The sequence below is a fragment of the Acanthisitta chloris genome, unplaced genomic scaffold (assembly GCF_000695815.1).
Source record: "Acanthisitta chloris isolate BGI_N310 unplaced genomic scaffold, ASM69581v1 scaffold2256, whole genome shotgun sequence".
NCBI lineage: Eukaryota > Metazoa > Chordata > Aves > Passeriformes > Acanthisittidae > Acanthisitta > Acanthisitta chloris.
In genome coordinates, this window is record NW_008677521.1 from 16,839 (window position 1) to 35,431 (window position 18,593).

The window sequence follows — 18,593 nt, forward strand, 5'->3', positions numbered from 1 at the left end:
TGCACAACACTTTTGGGGGTGAAATGTAAAATCCTATGTAATTAGCCTGGAGAAATGTTTCATGAAAAAAATTAAAATTGAGGGGTTTCTCATGATGAAATGAAAATAGACAATCTGATGAGGAGGAATGTCCTGCTCTCCTGATCAGCTCCACCTCTTCCTTCTTGTAGGACCACAAACCTTCTCGCTGGCTCTGGGCAGTGAGGAGGGAGGAGAAGAACCAGCGAGGGGGAAATAACCAATGCCCCAAACTGACTTAAACAAAGCAAAACATTGCAAGCCAGTGCTGAAAGGGCTGTGTTTTCCCACCATCCCAAACTTTCCATGGAGAGACTTGCCTTCCACCTTCAGCAGGTGGCATCCTCACCCCATGCCTGAGCAGTCCTACGGCACGGAAAGGCATTCGAAATGACAAGAGCCAAAGAAAAGAAAGGTCTCGGGTTTCAAGTTCTCTTTTTATTGAAGAAAAGAAAAGAAGAAGGAAAAAAATAGATTATTTTGTTTGTTGTTTTTTTTTTTTGTTTTGTTTGTTTCCAAGTGGACGTTATTCATGTTGTCAGTTTGTCTCAATGTCCTAAGGCAACGTCTCTGTATACCAATAACTCCAGGTACGGTTGGCAGATCTGTCTTTCCCTCTTTCTCTCTCTGCCTTCCAGGGAGGGGCAGCTTGGAATCAATCTGAGTCCAAAAGCAAGGAAAACTAACAGAAAAAAAAAAAAAAAGGATGAGGCCAAGAGGACCTTTGCAAGGCCCATGCTGAGTTTATCTATTTAACAGTCAATGAAACGACCTACATTCTTCTTGTTGGTCTAACACCTTCCACCCTCTCCCTGGAGACAGGACGAGCAAGATTTGGAGCTGGTTCTGTCCTCCTGTGCCTGTCCCACTCCTTAGGGTGTGCAGAAGCTCCTCTGTGGAGGGATGAGAGGAGGAAGCCTCACCTTACCTCTCCACCTGAGCCATGGATGACACCACCTTCCCCTCCAGGCTCCGTGGGGACCTGCTGTGGGGTTGCCACGATGCCAGGTCATGGTGTGGCACACAGGAGTGGGAATGTCTTCTTGGCCACTGCTTGGCATATCCCATCTCCTTCCTTCTTGGATGAGCAGGTGAGGGCGAGGTGGGGTGAGGATCAGCAAGAGATGCCACGGCCCCTCAAGGCTGGGTGTCCCCCAGCCAGAACACATCCCAGCGAGGCTCCTGCAGGTGTCCCCTCTGGTGGGCCCCAAACAACCCCAATCTTCTTGGCCCTTGGTGGTGGCTGCTGGGTGTCCTTCCACACCTCCCCGTGGCAGAGCAGGAACACTCCTGGTGTGCAGCAGCAACCCAAAAGCATCTCAGCAGGGTCTGTCCCCTGCAGCCCCTCCCCACCCTCTTCCTCCTCCTCCTCCTCGCTCTCTTCCAGGCTCTTCTTCTCCAGTCCTACCTGGGAAAGCTCGTGTTGTCCTGAACCTACAGCTACTATACTCTATAAAGTAATATTCCCCCTCTCTGCTGAGAACAATACAAAAGTTACTCCATCTTACCAAAGGTTTCACAAGAAACCAAACACTTCTCTTGCTCTGTTCCCATTTAATTTAAGCATTTCTTTAAAATGTGGGTTTTGTTTTGTTTGTTTCGTTTGTTTGCCAGAAAAAAACAAAAAGTCTTTTTTCTTTCCTTTCTGCTCAGACCTCTGTCTGAAGGTCAATAATGTCTTGTCCCACCAAGGGGATGGTGGCCCCAGTTTTCTCCCACTCTACAGTTTTTAGTTCTAGGGGAGATTGTGCCACAGGTTCCATGTCCTTTTTAACCCATGCTGGTGGGGACTGGACTTTCCTGATGCCTTCCCAGGGTCTCTTGTTTGGTGTCTGCTGTTTTTCTTGCTGCAAGTGGAGGAAAGTATAAGAAAGAAAGAAAGAAAGGTTAGTACCTATGCAAGAAATACCATGTTTATACCACCTTTTGTGTCAAAGGAAACTTCTTCTATGAAATTCCTGGTCCAAAATAAAATGGGTTCCAATGAAAATTCCTCCTGGTGTACAACTTGTCTATTTTCAGATAGAAAATGTTGTTGTTTTTCTTTCCACTGCTGTCTCTTCTCACTTAACCCCTAGATAATTTGGCTTTCAGCTGAGGTTTTTGCCACTTGCATTTCCGCTGAAAAACTGAAGGTGGTTTTGAGAATTTAAGATATTTTTTTTCTACTTTTACAAGGACATGTAGTTGTAGGACAAGGGGAAATGGTTTCAAACTGACAGAGAGTAGGTTTAGATTGGATATTGGGAAGGAATTGTTCCCTGGGAGGGTGCTGAGGCACTGGCACAGGTTGCCCAGAGAAGCTGTGGCTGCTCCATCCCTGGGAGTGTTCCAGGCCAGGTTGGATGGGACTTGGAGCAACCTGGTCTAGTGCAAGGTTGTCCAGCCCATGGAAGGGGGTTGGAAAAATCATCTTAAGGTCAGGTTGTCCTGCCCATGGAAGGGGGTTGGAAAACTCATCTTAAGGTCCCTTCCAACCCAAACCATCCTATGAAATGCAGGGGGTTGGAAAACTCATCTTAAGGTCCCTTCCAACCCAAACCATCCTATGAAATGCAGATTGCAATGAGATCTTTCTGAACAAACATTGCCTTTGCTATAGCTGCACATTCCTTATGCAGCTCAGCTATTTGCCCATGGAAGGGGGTTGGAAAACTCATCTTAAGGTCCCTTCCAACCCAAACCATCCTATGAAATGCAGGGGGTTGGAAAACTCATCTTAAGGTCCCTTCCAACCCAAACCATCCTATGAAATGCAGATTGCAATGAGATCTTTCTGAACAAACATTGCCTTTGCTATAGCTGCACATTCCTTATGCAGCTCAGCTATTTATAGGCTATTTAATTGCAGCAAAACCTGCTCAGTGCTTTGCCAGGGAACTCCTGCTGCTTGATGAGCTGGAGCTCAGCTCTGAAACTGAAAGCATTTCCATCAACTCCACACCAAGCCTTCAAGGCTCTATCGACTGCTGTTAGCCCAGTCTCCCACAGCACCCCACCATGGATATCGACCCAGGGAATATATTTTCATCTTTCTGCTGATATGCACCAAGACAAGACTCTGGGGACAGCTGAGGGTCTGTCAAATGGGTGAATTCTTCAGTGTGTATATGAAAGGCAGTTCATGGAGAGATTTTAAATGAGTTGTGTCACTAAGCTTCTTCCCTACAACTACCAGTGATGCTTTTCACAGTTGATTATCCTCACAAAACACTCCAGCATTGGGCAAGAAAAGGCTTCCCTGCATGTGGCAGGGGCACAGAGCCCTTTTGAGCCACCTGCCAAAGGGATAGTGGCAGCTAACAGAAAGGGTGGGAGGAAAACAGCTGCATGGAGAATCATAGAATTTTAGGGCTTGGAATGGAGCTTAGAGATCACAGCCCCAATCCCCTGCCATGGGTAAGGACAACTCCCACCAGACAAAGCTGCTCAAGGCTTTATCCAACCTGGCTTTGAACACTGCCAGGGTTGGGGCAGCCACAGCCTCCCTGGGCAACCTGGGACAGTGTCTCACCACCCTCACAGGAAAAAACCTCCTGATATCTAATCTAAAATTCCCTCTTTCAATTTGTACCCATTGCTCCTTGTCCTGTCACTGCAGTTCCTAGTCAAGGGTCCCTCTTGGTTAGGGAGCAGCTTCCCTGGAGCCCCTTCAGATCCTGGAAGGTGCTCTGAGGTCTCCACACAACCTTCTTTCTCCAGGCTGAACAGCCCCAACTTCCTCAGCCTGGAGGATGACAACAAGGAGAGAAGAAGTCTGGGGAGAAGGTGAGGAGACAGACAAGCAGGTGACATGGAGCCCAGGACATGTCACAGCTCGATGCTGTCACCAAAATGCATTGATTGAGGGGAGATGAAGCCACATGGAGACTGTGGGGTCATGTCTGTACTCCAGGATGCTGCAGAGATTGCTGTAGCCCTGTAGGAAACCTAAATGCCCATCTGCTATGTGCTCCTCCAGCTGCCTCAGCTTCTCATTTTGTCCTTTCCTAAGACATTTTTGTTGTTTTCCCACCTCCACACTGCAATGCTGACAGGAAAGGTGCTGTAGAATTATCCCTCCAGGGGCAGCTTTCATCTCATCACCCAAGCCATGAATTCTGCCTTTCCAAAATTCAGCCTTTAAAAATAAGGTGTTCTTGAAGTTGGTCCTGCACTTTCACAGCTCCCAGGGAGAAGCATCTCACAGGGAGATGCTCTCACCTCTGGGTGAGAGTATTTGGTGGTTAGAGAGGTGAAGGTATAGACCAGGTAAACCAGGTCATCTCAATGTGAAGTGAAAACGTGCTGAAACTAACTTTATTTTAATTCTAAGGGAGAAAAATAACCTTGTTTAAGTCCTTTGAAAGAGAATACTTGTGTTTGTGTTCTTTTTTTAATCAGATTTTGTAAAACTATTGCTCAGAAGAATGTAAAACACTTCAGTTCTTGAAATCTGCAACTGAGATTTTCATTGAACTCTCTGACAAAGAGTTTTTCTTATGCTGTTGCTGTTACTTTTACTTTATTCCATGATAGGACACAATAGTGATTAACACTAATAGGACAGAGAAGGTGATTAAATTGTTGACTTGTTCTATTATCTGGTTTGGAACTTGTTTAAGAACAACTGCAACTAAAACCTGAATCCTGTTTATCTGTGTGTGTGTCTTAATGAGCCAAGTTTGAGGCTTCCTGAAGGGAAATTTCTACCTACAGTTACTTTTGCAGACCATTAGTTTGCCTGAAAAAATGCAGCAAGGATGTACAGGGAGAAAAAAGCACATATAGAGCAAAAAAATGGAATTAAACTGAGCTTCCCAAAAGATGAAGAAAATCAGCCTCGATCAGGACAGATTTTTTTCAATGAAAAACATTGTTTTCTCCCACAAGAGCTGTAATACCACAAGTTTTCACAGTTACTGATGTCCATAGCTGTATTATTTAGCAGAGAGCAGCACAAGTGATCTTATGCATGAAGTTCATAAATAATTCCATTTTTTCCCTCAAACAAAACTCCTTGTTTTTGAGATTGTTTGTGGCCACCTTCAGCACCTGATCCAATCTCTGTTTTAACTGTCTCTCCATCTGCCACACTCCTGACCTTCAGCCTCTCCTTCATGCTGGGAGGATGCACCCAGGTCTGATCCTGCACACTGAACGTGATCAGCAAACCTCAGAGCCTTTCCTGTCATGGATTAGTGAGTGAGAACAGCTGCAAACCCATGTAGGGAATAGAAATTGGGGAGAAAAACCCCAACCCACCAAACAATTATGAGCTCACATCTATCTACAGCAGTGGCCTCTGATCAGACCTTGTCACTGGGGAACAACACCTAAGGGTTACAATAATTATTTAGTGGTGATCAAACCCAGACATTAAATGTTGGGAGTTGTTAAGAAGGGATAAATGAAGAAAGGAAGAGAGAATGAAGCAGAAAGTATTGATGTATCAGTGCATAGGTCCATTTGCATTCTTGAATATTATGTGCACTCCATGGGCTTCCTGATAGGATACAGAAGAAGTGATAAAGGTGCCCAATTTCCAGCCATGAACAAAGTTCTGGAGCATGTTCTGTAGGAAGAAAGATTGCACAGACTATGACATTTCTGCCTTACAAGAGATTATGGACAGAAGTGAAAGAGATCTATGAAACTCTTAGTGGCTTGTGAATAGTAGAAATGACCTACTGATGTTAGGGATCATCTCTTCCAACACAAGAGCTACCAAGGACTGAACCCTAGGAGTTGATACTGTACAGATTGCCCAGCCAAACTCCAGACCACCTGTCCACAATCATGCTGAAACCTTCCAAGCTTCTAAAAACTATGTGGAAACACTCAAAAAAGCAACATCCATTCAGGACTATGCAGTGAAGTGACACCATTTTGCATCAGGAGGTCTCTGAGCACAAATTACTGCAGTCTTGGGGATCTTTTTGAAGATGCCTTACCATGTGCTTGTCCTGTTCTTTTATTTTCCAAGCTTCTCTTTACTCTGCCATGGAGAGGAAGCAGAGACTGACCTTGGGTTTGATCCCTTATGGTGGTTTCCATCTACCTTATCAGTGTGATGTGTTATCTAGCTATGCCTGTGGCAGGCTCAGTGACACCAGAGAGGTCTATTTACAGTTAGAAGATGAAAAGGAGCCTTGAGAGCTCAGCAGATGGAGAGGAAAGGGTTGCTTTTAGCTCACAGAGCTGTGCTACAGCCACGATCTGAGCATGGGACAGAAGGACTCGGTGCCCACTCAGATCCCTGAGCAGGTTAATCACAATCAGCCTGAGCTCTGGCAAGGATGTTGGGAGACAAAAGAAAATCTTCTCCTCTTGGCACGAGGCACCCTGGGAATTGGTAGCAGCCTCCTGGGAACAGCTTCCTTTTTCTTTCCCTCCATATGGAAAAGGTTTTTATGGGGTCTTGGCCACTTGAACAGTGTATAGTAACAGCCACTGGGCTCATGCTTCAACTCTGGCATTTTCCTCCAGCTCCACTGTGGGGTCTTAGCAATCCTCACAGACAGGAGGGAAAACTTAACTATGCATAGAAAAGAAGAAAAACCTGGAGAGGGAGTTGTGTAATGTGGCTGTAAAAGGCACTGGTGCTGGCTCAGGGCCTGGTTCCTTGGAGCCAGCCAGGAATGGCCTGAGACAGGGGCTGAAAGCACTGGGACTGCTCTGCCAGTAACTCAGAGACACACAGACAAAGCCATTACTCTGGCCTGACACAGCCCATGAGCTTCTGGCCATCAGGGAGGGGGGAAATGTTTATCAGTTCCTGCCTGGTGCCAGGACGGCGGAGCAGGCTGCTGTGTCGGAGGGGTGGGAAAGGAGGGAGCAGCCAGACTCAAAGCTGGGGTGAAACCTGCTGCTCAGGGCAAACTGGAGGTCTTCATCACCCTGTTGGCATTCAGAGTCTCCTCCACTCATCTGTGACTTCAATTTTGGCTGGAAATCTTTAAGGCAGAAGGAGAGGATTTGGGATAAAAGGCATTTAAGATGCAGTGCCAACAAAATCCCCCAAATCCCTAACAAAGAGCATTAAGATAATCCACACAGCCTTTTCCTTCTAAAGCTAGTCCTGGCAATAAGTCACCTGTATGGAAAGGTGATGGTGGTGGAGCAAGAACTTCCCCACCTTGGGATATTCAGAGAATCATCATAGACTCTCAGTGGTTTGGGTTGGAAGGGACTTTCAAGATCATCTAGTTCCAACCCCCCTACCATGGCCAGGGACATCTTACACTAGACCAGATTGCTCAGAGCCCCATCCAGCCTGGCCTTGAACACTTCCAGGGATGGAGAAGCAACAGCTGCTCTCTGGGCAACCTGTGCCAGTGTCTCACCACCCTCCCAGGGAAGAATTTCTTCCAAATATCTAATCCAAACCTGCCCTCTGCCAGTTTGAAGTCATTCCATTCCCCCTTGTCACTCCATGCCCTTATACAAAGTCTCTCTTAAGCTCTCTTGGAGCTCCTTTAGGCACTGGAAGGGTCTCTCTGGAGCCTTCTGTTTTCCAGGTTGACCAACTTCCCTCACAGGAGAGCTGCTCCATCCCTCTAATCATCTTGGTGGCCTCCTCTGGACTCTCTCCATAGGTCAATGTCCTCCCTGGGCTGGGGACTGCAGAGCTGGATACAGCACTCCATGTAGTCTCTTAAGCTCTCTTGGAGCTCCTTTAGGCACTGGAAGGGTCTCTCTGGAGCCTTCTGTTTTCCAGGTTGACCAACTTCCCTCACAGGAGAGCTGCTCCATCCCTCTAATCATCTTGGTGGCCTCCTCTGGACTCTCTCCATAGGTCAATGTCCTCCCTGGGCTGGGGACTGCAGAGCTGGATACAGCACTCCATGTAGTGTCTCCCAAGAGTGGAGTAGAGGGGAAGAATTATCTCCCTCAACCTCCACACTTTTATGCACATTATTCTGCATTCAAGGGCCCAAGCTGGCTTAACCCAGAGTACCTGTATCCCAGTGCAGCTCTTTTCCTTGGGAGCAATGTCCTTGTATTGCATAAATCCAGCAAAGGAGACTGCTCTGAGGCACAGCTTTGATTTCACACCTCAGTCAAAAGCAATGTAAGCTGTGTCTCCTTGTGTTTGTTTTGTGGAATGCTTTTTGTTGCCGTTGTTTGCTTGGGTTTTGGTTTGTTTTCATTTTTGAATCCCCAATTTTTCGAGTTACCCTGAATAACCTGCAGAGCAACTCAGCACAGAGCACTCTGCCATCACTCCCCACAACCAGCTACTCCCATGCTGCTTTCCTTGCCTCTGGTGTCAACTTGAAGGATATTTCATGACCCAAATGGTCTCTCCCCATGACATTGATGACTCCAGGACCAGAATGAAGTTATTCAGAGCGTAGAGCAGGGAATTTGAAAGATAAATGTGGCTCATGTTGTCTAATCCATCTTTGGATCAATGGCAATGAAAAGTGATTAGAAAATGGGAAAGTTGTCTTGTTTCTTTAGAGAATGATAAATTTGCCTTTTCTTCTTGGAAACAAGGAGCTGCAGTTCTCTCACTCTGTGCTCTGAACGACAAAGAGGATGCTTTCTCTTTCTCTTTCTTTTAGGAGAAAAGGAAAATAAAAGGAAGTGATTTTGTTCAGAATTTCATAGATTCATAGTTGTTCAAGGGGTTGGAATGGACCTTAGAGATCATCTGGCCCCAACCCCTGCCCTGGGCAGGGACACCTCTCACCAGAACAGTTTGCTCAAGGCTTTATCCAACCTGGCTGTGAACACTGCCAGGGTTGGGGCAGCCACAGCCTCCCTGGGCAACCTGGGCCAGTGTCTCATCACCCTCACAGAAAAAAACTTCTTCATAAGATCTAACCTAGATCTCCTCTCCTTCAATTTGCACCCATTGCCCCTTGTCCTGTCACTGCAGCTCCTAACCAAGAGTCCCTCTCAAGCTTCTCTGTAGCCTCTTCTGATACTGTAAGGCTGCTCTGAAGCCTCCACACAACCTTCTCCTCTCCAGGCAATTTCATTAAATTAAAAATAAAAGGAGAAATACTTTGTGCATTTAACTTGGAAATCAGTCAGGAGACTTGAAATTCCCACCATTTGCTGGGCTGTATAAATATGTCTTCTGTTTCTGTGTTCTCTGAAGCTCAGATGGTCTAACCTGAAGGGGTTGCTGTGAACCAAACTCTAGTGAGGCCACACACAGGTGAACAGGCACTGGAGTCTTTCACAGACCTTCAGGGCTATTTGTATTGGCTCCTAAACAGCCTGAAGGTAGCAGAGGAAGTCTGTGGTCCAACCAACATGAGGAACAGGCTATTTTCCAGGCTATTCTTGCTGTAAATCCAGCTGATTAACATCCCAACCCCTTTGGGATGATGCTTACAGCCTTCTGAAGACTCCACGTGGTGTACATGGAGAACTGGGTGTTCCCCAAAGTGCTGTAATCACTCAAGGCTGCTCTGTTCCTCCTGGGGGCACCTAGGGACTCCAGGAGGGCACCAAGAGCACCCAAAGCAGGATTTTTTATTGTCTTTGATTTCGACTCTATAAAGAATTATTTAGACTTTACTGTCTAACCAACCAAGAGCTTCAATCTGCTGGGGGCCACTGCATGGTGTGGGAACAGAGAATACAGGGAATAGGATGTTTCTCTGAGCAATACAGAGTAGCTGATGTCTAATTCCTGGGACATGAGGTGTCAGATGATGTACAGAAGGAGGTGAAGTCCTGATTGATGGTATATTTGGTTACCCAGTAGCTGACAGATGGTTTATGGCTGAAGGAATTAAGGTTTGACGTCATTTTCATAACGGAATTTATTGAGGTAATTATTATACTTTATGCAGAGTTCCTCCCCATAAAACTGCTCTAATTGGGCTTTTAAATTTGCCAGTTATTAAAGCCTTCAAGAAGTGCAGAGAGGATTAAAGATGTGGCACAGAGGAGACACCCTAGCCATAAGTGGAGCTTCCCTTTAGAGGGACACCCAACCAGCAGCAGGAGGAGCACACATTCCCAATTTTCTAATTCCTCAGTGAGGAATCAGCCTGAGTTTGACACAATTACCACATCTGAGCTACTCTACTCCAAGCCTCAGTCCATGCAAAGATGTTTCCATGGACAGGAGGAGTCAAATTTTCCCACGTGGGACAAGAGCTTCCCAGTCAGGTAGTAAAATGACAGGGAGTCAGCAAGCAAAGGATTCATTCTGTCATGCAGCAGAGCATGTCAAGGAGACAGAGCCCAACTATGGATGAGCTGCATTATTGATCAACATCCATAGAATCATAGAATGGTTTGGCTTGGAAGGGACTTTCAAGACCATCTCATTCCAACCCCTGCCATGGACAGAAACACCTTCCACCAGCCCAGGCTGCTCCAAGCCCCATCCAACCTGGCCTGGAACACTTCTAGGGATGGAGCAGCCTCAGCTTCTCTAGGCAACCTGTGGCAGTGCCTCACCACCCTCATTGGGAAGAATTCCTTCCCAATATCCCATCTATCCCTGCCCTCTAGCAGTGAGAAGCCATTCCCTGTGTCCTGCCACTCCATGCTCCTTTTTTCTCTCTACTTTGTTAGGTGCCAAAGCAAGTGCTGGTGGAATGGGCATATCTCCAGGTGTCCAAAGAGGAAAGCGAAGAAAAATCTCAATGTGAGAAGAGAAAGTGAGTAATTAAGGCAGAAACACTGACTTGAATGAGAGAAGTCATGGAAGAAAGGCAGAAAACACTTTGCATCTTTACACACTGGATTTTGGAGCAAGTGCTTTTTCAGGATCAAGAGAGAGATGGGACTGGATTTGAGAGCTGAGTTTTTGTACAAAGAAGTTCTAGATTCCTCATCTCTGGAAGTGTTCAAGCCAGGCTGGATGGGGCTTGGAGCAATGTGGTCTAGTGGAAGGTGTCCCTGCCCATGGCAGGGGATGGAACTCACTGATCTTTAAGGTCCTTCCAACCCAAACCATTCTGTGATTCTATGGTTCTGTGAGTTACAGACTGAGCCCAGATGCTGTATGTGAGCTCCAGGACCTGCTCCAGCCAGAGCAAAAGCCATTCCAGCTGCAGGGAGCAGAACAGAGCAGCGAGCTAATAGGCAAGAAGAAGTGAATGAGGAATTGCAGAGCTCTGTTCAGCATGGCTATCACTGCCCTCCACATCAGCAAAGAGCTGCTGCTGAGAACGAATGCAAAGCCAGATGCTGGCAAGAAAAGAGCAATATGTAGGTGATTCAAACTCCTCTAATGGAGCTGGATCAAAGGACTCCAGCTGAGGGGGAAGGCAGAAGTGTCACTTCCATTGCTTTCAAAGTCTCAGCTTCTTTTAAAACCTGCAAAGCTTCCACTTTCATACTGCTCTGCTGCAGAGCACGTGAAGCTCTCCTGATGTCCAGCCCAGACGCTGAAATTTCTTTAGCAATTAACTCACAGGGAGTAGCAGTTTTGGAGAATCTTTACCCTGAGAATACAGATCTGCAGAGGAAAACATTTCCTGTGTAGTACAAAGCAGCTTGAAAATAGCCACTATCTCGCTTTAATGTGAAGAGCTCTTAGCTACAAGAATTTAGACCTTGGAGACTGTGTGTATTTAGGAGGAAGCAGAGAAAGAAATTGCATGTTGGAGCCTGCAGTCTGCCAGGCAAAGGTCAGGCTTTTAAAAGGAGAAACAAACTTGCAGCAAGGATTCCAACAATGGGATTTTTATTTTTTTTTTGTGGTAGCAATAGGGGAGGTAAAGAACAACTCAAAGTGATGGAAGTGATTAGGAAGGAAGAACTCTGTGGGCTGAGTCAGTACCAACCTAGCATCCCATTTGGGCAGCAAAATATGCCTTAAAGCTGCTATAAAGAGGTATTTATAATGCAGGTGGAAGTCATTGCTTATTGCAAGCTTAAAATTGAGAGTTTGGTGGATCTCAGACACCAAGAGAGCTGTAAATGTTAATCAGGATGCCTGGGGTGGCTGGTTGGGTATTTTGATGCAAATCCTGCTGTGGTTGTCTCCAAGGCTTTGGTTCCTTTCATGCTTCCTGGTTGCAAACTAGCTGTCTAGGGGATAAATCTTTAACACACAGATCATTCCGTTTTCTGCTCAGGGTTTACACCACCTTCTAGTTTGGACTGGGATAAAATGGAAGGACAACAGTGTGAAACCTCCATGGACAGGCTGCAAGTTGTTTGGGAGAAGGATGAACAAAGCAACCCAGCTGTTCCTGAGATGCTATTTTTAGATTTAAAGACTCTTCAGGTGGAGAGAGATAATCTGCCCCAAAGTCAAGCATAAAAGGAGCAATAAAGTCCTGCTCACAATTCTAGAACTTCCTTCTGAGTAAGTAAAAAAATCATCTCCACCTTCCTTGAGTCATCTGAAGCTGAAGACTATAAGGGAGAAAACCTTTACCATAGAATTTCCTGAGTTGGAAAGGACCCACAAGGATCATAGTAAGGTCATACAGAGATGTATTAGTGCATTAAAAAACTGACTTTTCAGCTTTCAGTAATCAGATCTTGCTGTATGTCATTCTGTTTATATCTTCATTCCCTAGCACTGAGAAATTAGCTATGGATAATGATGTCTACATTCCTGATTAGTCCATAAAGCCACAAGCCACAGAATCACAGAATGGTTTGAGTTGGAAGGGACCTTAAAGATCATTGACTTTCAACTTCCCTGCCATGAGCAGGTACACCTTCCCCTAGCCCAGGTGGCTCCAAGCCCCATCCAACCTGGGCTGGAACACTCCCAGGGATGGAGCAGCCACAGCTTCTCTGGACTAACTTGTGCCAGTGCCTCAGCACCCTCACAGGGAAGAGTTTCTTCCCAATATCCAATCTAAATCACCCTCCTTCAGCTTAAAGCCACTAGGAGTGAGACCTCTGTACAGGGCTGAGGTGAGCTATGCTTGAAGGCAGTTGGAAATGAGGTCCTGTGTGCTTTGAACCTGGATCCTGCTGGACAATGTGATTTTAATCAGGAATAGCTCAGGGTGCTTCCAGTGGGAGTATTTTATAGCTGAGGTACATATATAAGAAAGAGCATGTCACATAGAATACACTTAGTGTAATAAACTGAAATAATAACATGGATAAATCCAAGTTTATTCCCCAATGAAGGATAATTCTGTGTTATTGTGCTCTGAAGCTCAAGTTGGTTTTGAATTGCCAATGTACTTTGGTTTGTAGCAAAATAACTGCAGCAAACACCAGTGCCACAACTGGTTCCTGGGAATACATTGGATAATGGGCAAGATTCAGGCTTGGCTGGCATTCCAGGCAGTATCCTTGTTCTCCTAAGTGCCTACCTCTGACATACCATCCCAGCAGCACTGCTCATTACTCAGCTGATGGCAGTGGAGACCCTCTAATCTCAGTGGGATGTGGAATAGAACTCCTTGTCCACAGGTTGATGGGGAAGCAGAATTCACCCCCAAACCTATCTCCACCTTATCACTCTCTACAACTACCTGAAAGGAGGTTGTAGCTGGGTGGATGCAAGTCATTTTCCCAAGGAATAAGTGATAGGACAAGAGGAAATGTCCTCAAATTGCACTGGGGGAGGTTTAGATTGGATATTAGGGAAACTTCCTTCGCTGAAAGAGTTGTCAAGCAATGGAACAGGTGCTTAGGGCAGGGGTGAAGTTACCATCCTGGGAAGAATTCAAAAGATGTGTAGATGTGGCATTTGGGGAAATGGTTTAGTGGTAAATTAATGGTTGGACTTGATCTTAGAGGTCTTTTTCAACATGTGAGTTCCTGATTGTTTCCAGCTCTTGCAGTAACTACTCTGGGACAGTGGGCAAAGGGCTGTCTTCTTTGTCACTCAAGTGTACACAGCAGTAACACTTATCCCAAGGCTCTGTGTGTCAGGATACTTAGAGAGGGGAAAAACATGTGCTGGTCCAAAGCTTCAGGTCTTCACTGAAGGACCCTTAAAACTCATGTTTTACCATTGAAACTGGGGAAATTCTTAACAGTAAGAACATGTGATGGTTGAATTTTCAACCCCTTTTCCTAAAGTGACAGAACAGATGTTTCTTCATCTCATTCTTCAGTTGGTGTTTCCTTTAAGTCTGACAGTGTAGTAGTTCATCTGAGAGGAACTGAGTTCAGTGTCAGAGTACACAGAGAGCTAGAATTTACGTTGAAATCAAACCCCAAACTGAACCCTAGAAATGGCCAGAACCATTCCTAGGAATTCCCAAAGGACATCTGTCCTACACAGACATTTACTTCCAGTCTGAGTAACACCTTTTTGACTTCAGAGTTGAAGGAGGAGAGAGGAAGAGCAAGAAGGTTAGGAAAAGTATCATGTCTTGGAAAGGACTAAGGACAATGGAACATGCTGCCAGGATAGGTTGGGAAACTGCCAGGGCTGGAGAGAGAATTGGGAGTTTGACTTTGCTTATTTAAAAGGGAAATCAAAGACAACAGCAATGCAGGGAGATGGACTAAACCCAGTAAATATCCCTTCTGCTCATAGATGAGAAGGGCTTCAAGGGTATTCCAGGATCCTTAAGACCTTGTTCATGCCCACAAGGCAAGGAGTTTCCTGCTGGTGAAGGAATGTGTTTGGATTCAGATGCCATGGAAGGGGTTGGGATAGGTCTAGGATGCTCTTGGATGCAAAAGGCAAGGCAGACTTACGCTAACGTTAGTTTTATCACTTCCACCAGAAGAAACACTCCAGCGTTTTACAACCTAAACATACATGAAAGAGAAAACATTCCTTTGTTGATACTTTCATCCCTGGTATCTGCAGTTTGCCTTCTCAGGGCAAGCTGAAGATGGGGCAGAAGTTCCAGCAGGTCCTCAGCAGCAAATGGTAGAAAAAAGGGGTGAAAAAAAGCTGTTTATTTTACTTTGTACTTTTTTGGGGATGCTTTTTAAACCAATATCCACTCCTGAGTTGCCAATACTAATCTTCATAAACTTCCTCTCTCAGGGTAGATCCAAGGCAAAATCACAACTTGAAAAGGCTTCAGTCAATATGCAAAGGCCACTTTCACAGCTTCCTGCAGCAGCTCAAAGCCCTTTGATGCTGACAGTGGCAACTTTAATGCTACATAGATGCATCTCTGTAATGCTAAAAACATCTCAATCTATAAAACCCTCCTGCAAACTTAGCAGGGATTAGATTTTACTTGGCATTTAAGCACTTTTGGGTGTCATACCTAAATAATAGGGGAAAAAAGGCAGGGAGATAACACTCAGTGAAACGCATTGGGATTTTGGGTCAACAGAGGCTTCTTTAATCAGAACCTGCCTACTAGATGCACTATCCCTCTCATTCTGTACCACTGGACAGCCCATAATGACACCTTGGCACATGAAATAAAAGGGGGATTTGCTGGGATCTGATCTCTGGAGCTCAGCACAGCAATGCTGTGAGGTCTGAACACAGTCCAAAGGCTCTGCAGTGTTCTGCTTCCCCAAAGAGCTGAACTAAACCTCTTGTTCAATCACCCTCTGAGCTCTGGTCTTGCCTCTAAGGGAGTCCCATCAAAATAAGCTCCACTACTGCCACCTTGACCATGCTGCATCCTGAATCTGACTTAGAATTGTGGAATCTTTAAGGTTGGAAAAGACCTCTAGGTTCATCCAGTCCAACCCTTAGCCCAGCACTGCCAAGCTCACCACTAACCCATGCTCCTCAGCACCACATCCATATGGGTTTTTAACATATCCAGAGATGGTTGTTCCACCACTTCCCTGGGCAGTCTGTTCAAATGCTTGACAACCCTTACAGTGAAGACATTTTCCCTAATATCCCCTAATATCCAATCTAAACCTCCCCTGGTGCAACTGGAGATGATTACTTCTCATCCTGATACTTGTTACTTTGGACAAGAGACCAATCCTCACCTCATTACAACCTCCCTCCAGGTAGTTGTATAGAGCAAGGTCCCCTCTGAGCCTCCTTTTCTCCAGGCTGAGCCTCCCCAGCTGCCTCAGCTGCTCCTCATCAGACTTGTGCTCCAGACTCTTCCCCACCTCCACTGTCCTTCTCTGGACATGCTCCAGCCCCTCAATGTCTTTCTTGTTGTGAGGGCCTTTGATTGCAAAGGAACAAGAATGCTATAAATAGCTCCCCTTGATCCTCTCCTGAGTGCAGGCACAACCCCAAATTGTTTTATTGCCAACTTTGTTCTGCCACTTGCTTTTCCCTGCTGCTGGAGTAGATAGACTTCCTTGCAACCTTCTGGTCCTTTTCCAGTGGACTGAGATATGGGGGAGGTGTCATCTGCCTGCCCATCCTTATTTGTGTTATCCACAACATTCACTACAGATGTCCCTGATAGCTGTTTCTGGTACCACATCTCTGACCCCCTGAAAGGCCCTTCCCTCCACCTCCCTTCCTCAAGGGCTCCTTTTCCTTGGAAGTTTGCTCCTGTTGAGGAAAAAACTTGTATCAGAAGACCACAATGGTTTGGGTTGGAAAGGACCTTCAAGATCATCTAGTTCCAACCCCCTGCCATGGGCAGGGACACCTTCCACTAGACCAGGTTGCTCAGAGCCTGATCCAACCTGGTTATCCTCAAGACACTTCGAGTTTCCAGTTCCTACTTATGACTGGATGTATAGGACACAAAGAAATGACCTGAGAGGGGATGCAAAGAACAGGCACAGGCAACAAACACAAAGTAGACAACACCATGAACAGGCATGAGGACAGACATCCTCCTTCTGGGCTGTTGACCACTCGAGATGAGCTGGTGGTACCTCTGCAAGTCTGTGGTGCACATGTGCTTGTAGCAACATGCATGGATAGAAAATCAAGGTAAAGTGTTCAGTGAGTGCCCCTAAACCTTCCTGCTGCTTTCCATGCTCCTGTTGGCACTAGAGGGCTCTAGGAGATGATGGAAGTGTGGGACTCACCTTGCTGTCCGTTGTTGGAGACTCCTTCTCCTTCTCTGCGTGCTGGAGCTTTCTGTTCAGGTCTTGGAACATGTCTTGGTGACGTTTCCTTGTGTGCATGATTTTCTGCAGCAAACACAAGGGCCACAGATCAGCAAAGCCTATTCAGATAGAACATATCCTCCCCCTAGAGTTCCACACACCATTAATTCCTAGCTCTGTCTCCCTGCAGGTGCAATCTGCAGAGTTTTGTGAGGACCAATGTCTTTATTTTCAGGGTGAGATGGTAGGAGAATGTGGAAAAGACTTTCACCTTATGGTTACCCTAAACCTGCAAGAGCCAACTGTTCATTCTGCAGAGTTTGTGCTTGGCTGGAAATATTCTACTAGCAAGACCTAGGAAGTTTTGATGACCTTCTTTAACTGTTACCTGACCCCATGGCCACCCTGTTCTCAGTGTGTCTCCTTTGTAAATGTGTTCAGAGCTTACTCAAACATGTAGAATTTGGCTAAGTTCCATCAGAAATAATTTTCTTTGTATTTTGGTTCTTCTAAATTTCACTTCTACCTTCTAGTGCCCAGAAGGAGAGGCAGGACAGATTTCCATAAGAACTTCCCCTTGTATACAAGAGCATGTCAAATATGGTTTTCATGTGCTCTGCCAAGGGTTAGATAACTGAAGAATGTGGCTCAAAGGATTTGAGATCATCTTGAACTCTCAGCTTAGATGCACCATTGTGCCTCAATTTTGGACCAAGCTAACAACATGGAGCTTGGCAGTGAGTCCAGTGTTAATGCAACTGCTCATGGGCCTTAATGTAACTCTGTTTTGGAAAAAGTTAGCAGCTGTGAGGGGAATGGGTCAGGCTGGAAGGGAGCACAGTGGGATCATCTGGTCCAACCTCCCAGCTCCAGCAGGGTCAGCCTAGAGCACATGGCACAGGATTTCATCCAGATGGTTCTGGAATATCTCCAGTGAGGGAGACTCCACACCCTCTCTGGGCAATATGTTCCAGTGTGTGATCACCTGCACAGGAAAGAAGTTCTTCCTCATGTTCATCATCTTTGTAGCCTCTGCTGGACTCACTCCAGGAGCTCCATGTCTCTCCTGTACTGAGGAGCCTAGAACTGGACACAGCATTCCAGATGTGGCCCCACCAGGGCTGAGCAGGGAGCAAGGAGAGGATAGCTTGCCTGGGAGGGATGTTGTGATTGGACTCAGGACAGCTACACTAGCTCTCAGTAGCCCCACAGACCCTCTGTGGAGGATTGGCTCTTTCAAAACATTCCACTCTAAGGCTCAGGTGTGAGGACAGACATCTCCTTAGCTACAGTACAAAGTTTTTCCACCCAGGCTGATAATAAACCACCCATGTTTTTTAGCTACACAGGCTAAGCTTTGCTCCCCCAGTACAACTCTTCCAAGCCACTATTTTTAAACCCTTGAAGAAGTTCTTTGGGAAAAGCAGCACTCCTGCAAAGGTGCCAGGAAAGAAAACACAATTTCTTTTTCTCATCCTATCCCTAGGAAAGAATGTTCAGACAGGGATGTACTCACCTCAAAATCTAGCTCTGCATACCGGGATTTTCGCCTCTGCGTATCCGAAAGAAAAAGAGATGGGTGAGGATTAGTAAGGAGCTGATGCAACCACACAGTAGACAGAATAGGGAGAGTCCTTCTCCTTTTCCTTCTCCCTACATCATTAAGGTGTTTCTCTTCATGATGGAAAGTGCCAATGATTTAGAATCATAGATTGGTTTGGCTTGGAAGGGACCTC

General features: G+C 45.9%; 1 protein-coding gene across 1 annotated transcript in view; it reads right to left on the reverse strand.

The window, feature by feature from the left end:
• Window positions 1-1,660: 1,660 nt before the first annotated feature.
• Window positions 1,661-18,593, reverse strand: part of BAI1 (brain-specific angiogenesis inhibitor 1) — a gene marked incomplete at its 5' end in the record, with an annotated part of 43,285 nt that continues 26,352 nt past the window's right edge. The window contains 3 exons of the mRNA XM_009076529.1: window positions 1,661-1,865; window positions 16,837-16,941; window positions 18,374-18,409. Of these exons, the coding sequence (XP_009074777.1) occupies window positions 1,668-1,865; window positions 16,837-16,941; window positions 18,374-18,409 (339 nt within the window). The remainder of the gene's footprint in view (window positions 1,866-16,836; window positions 16,942-18,373; window positions 18,410-18,593) is intronic.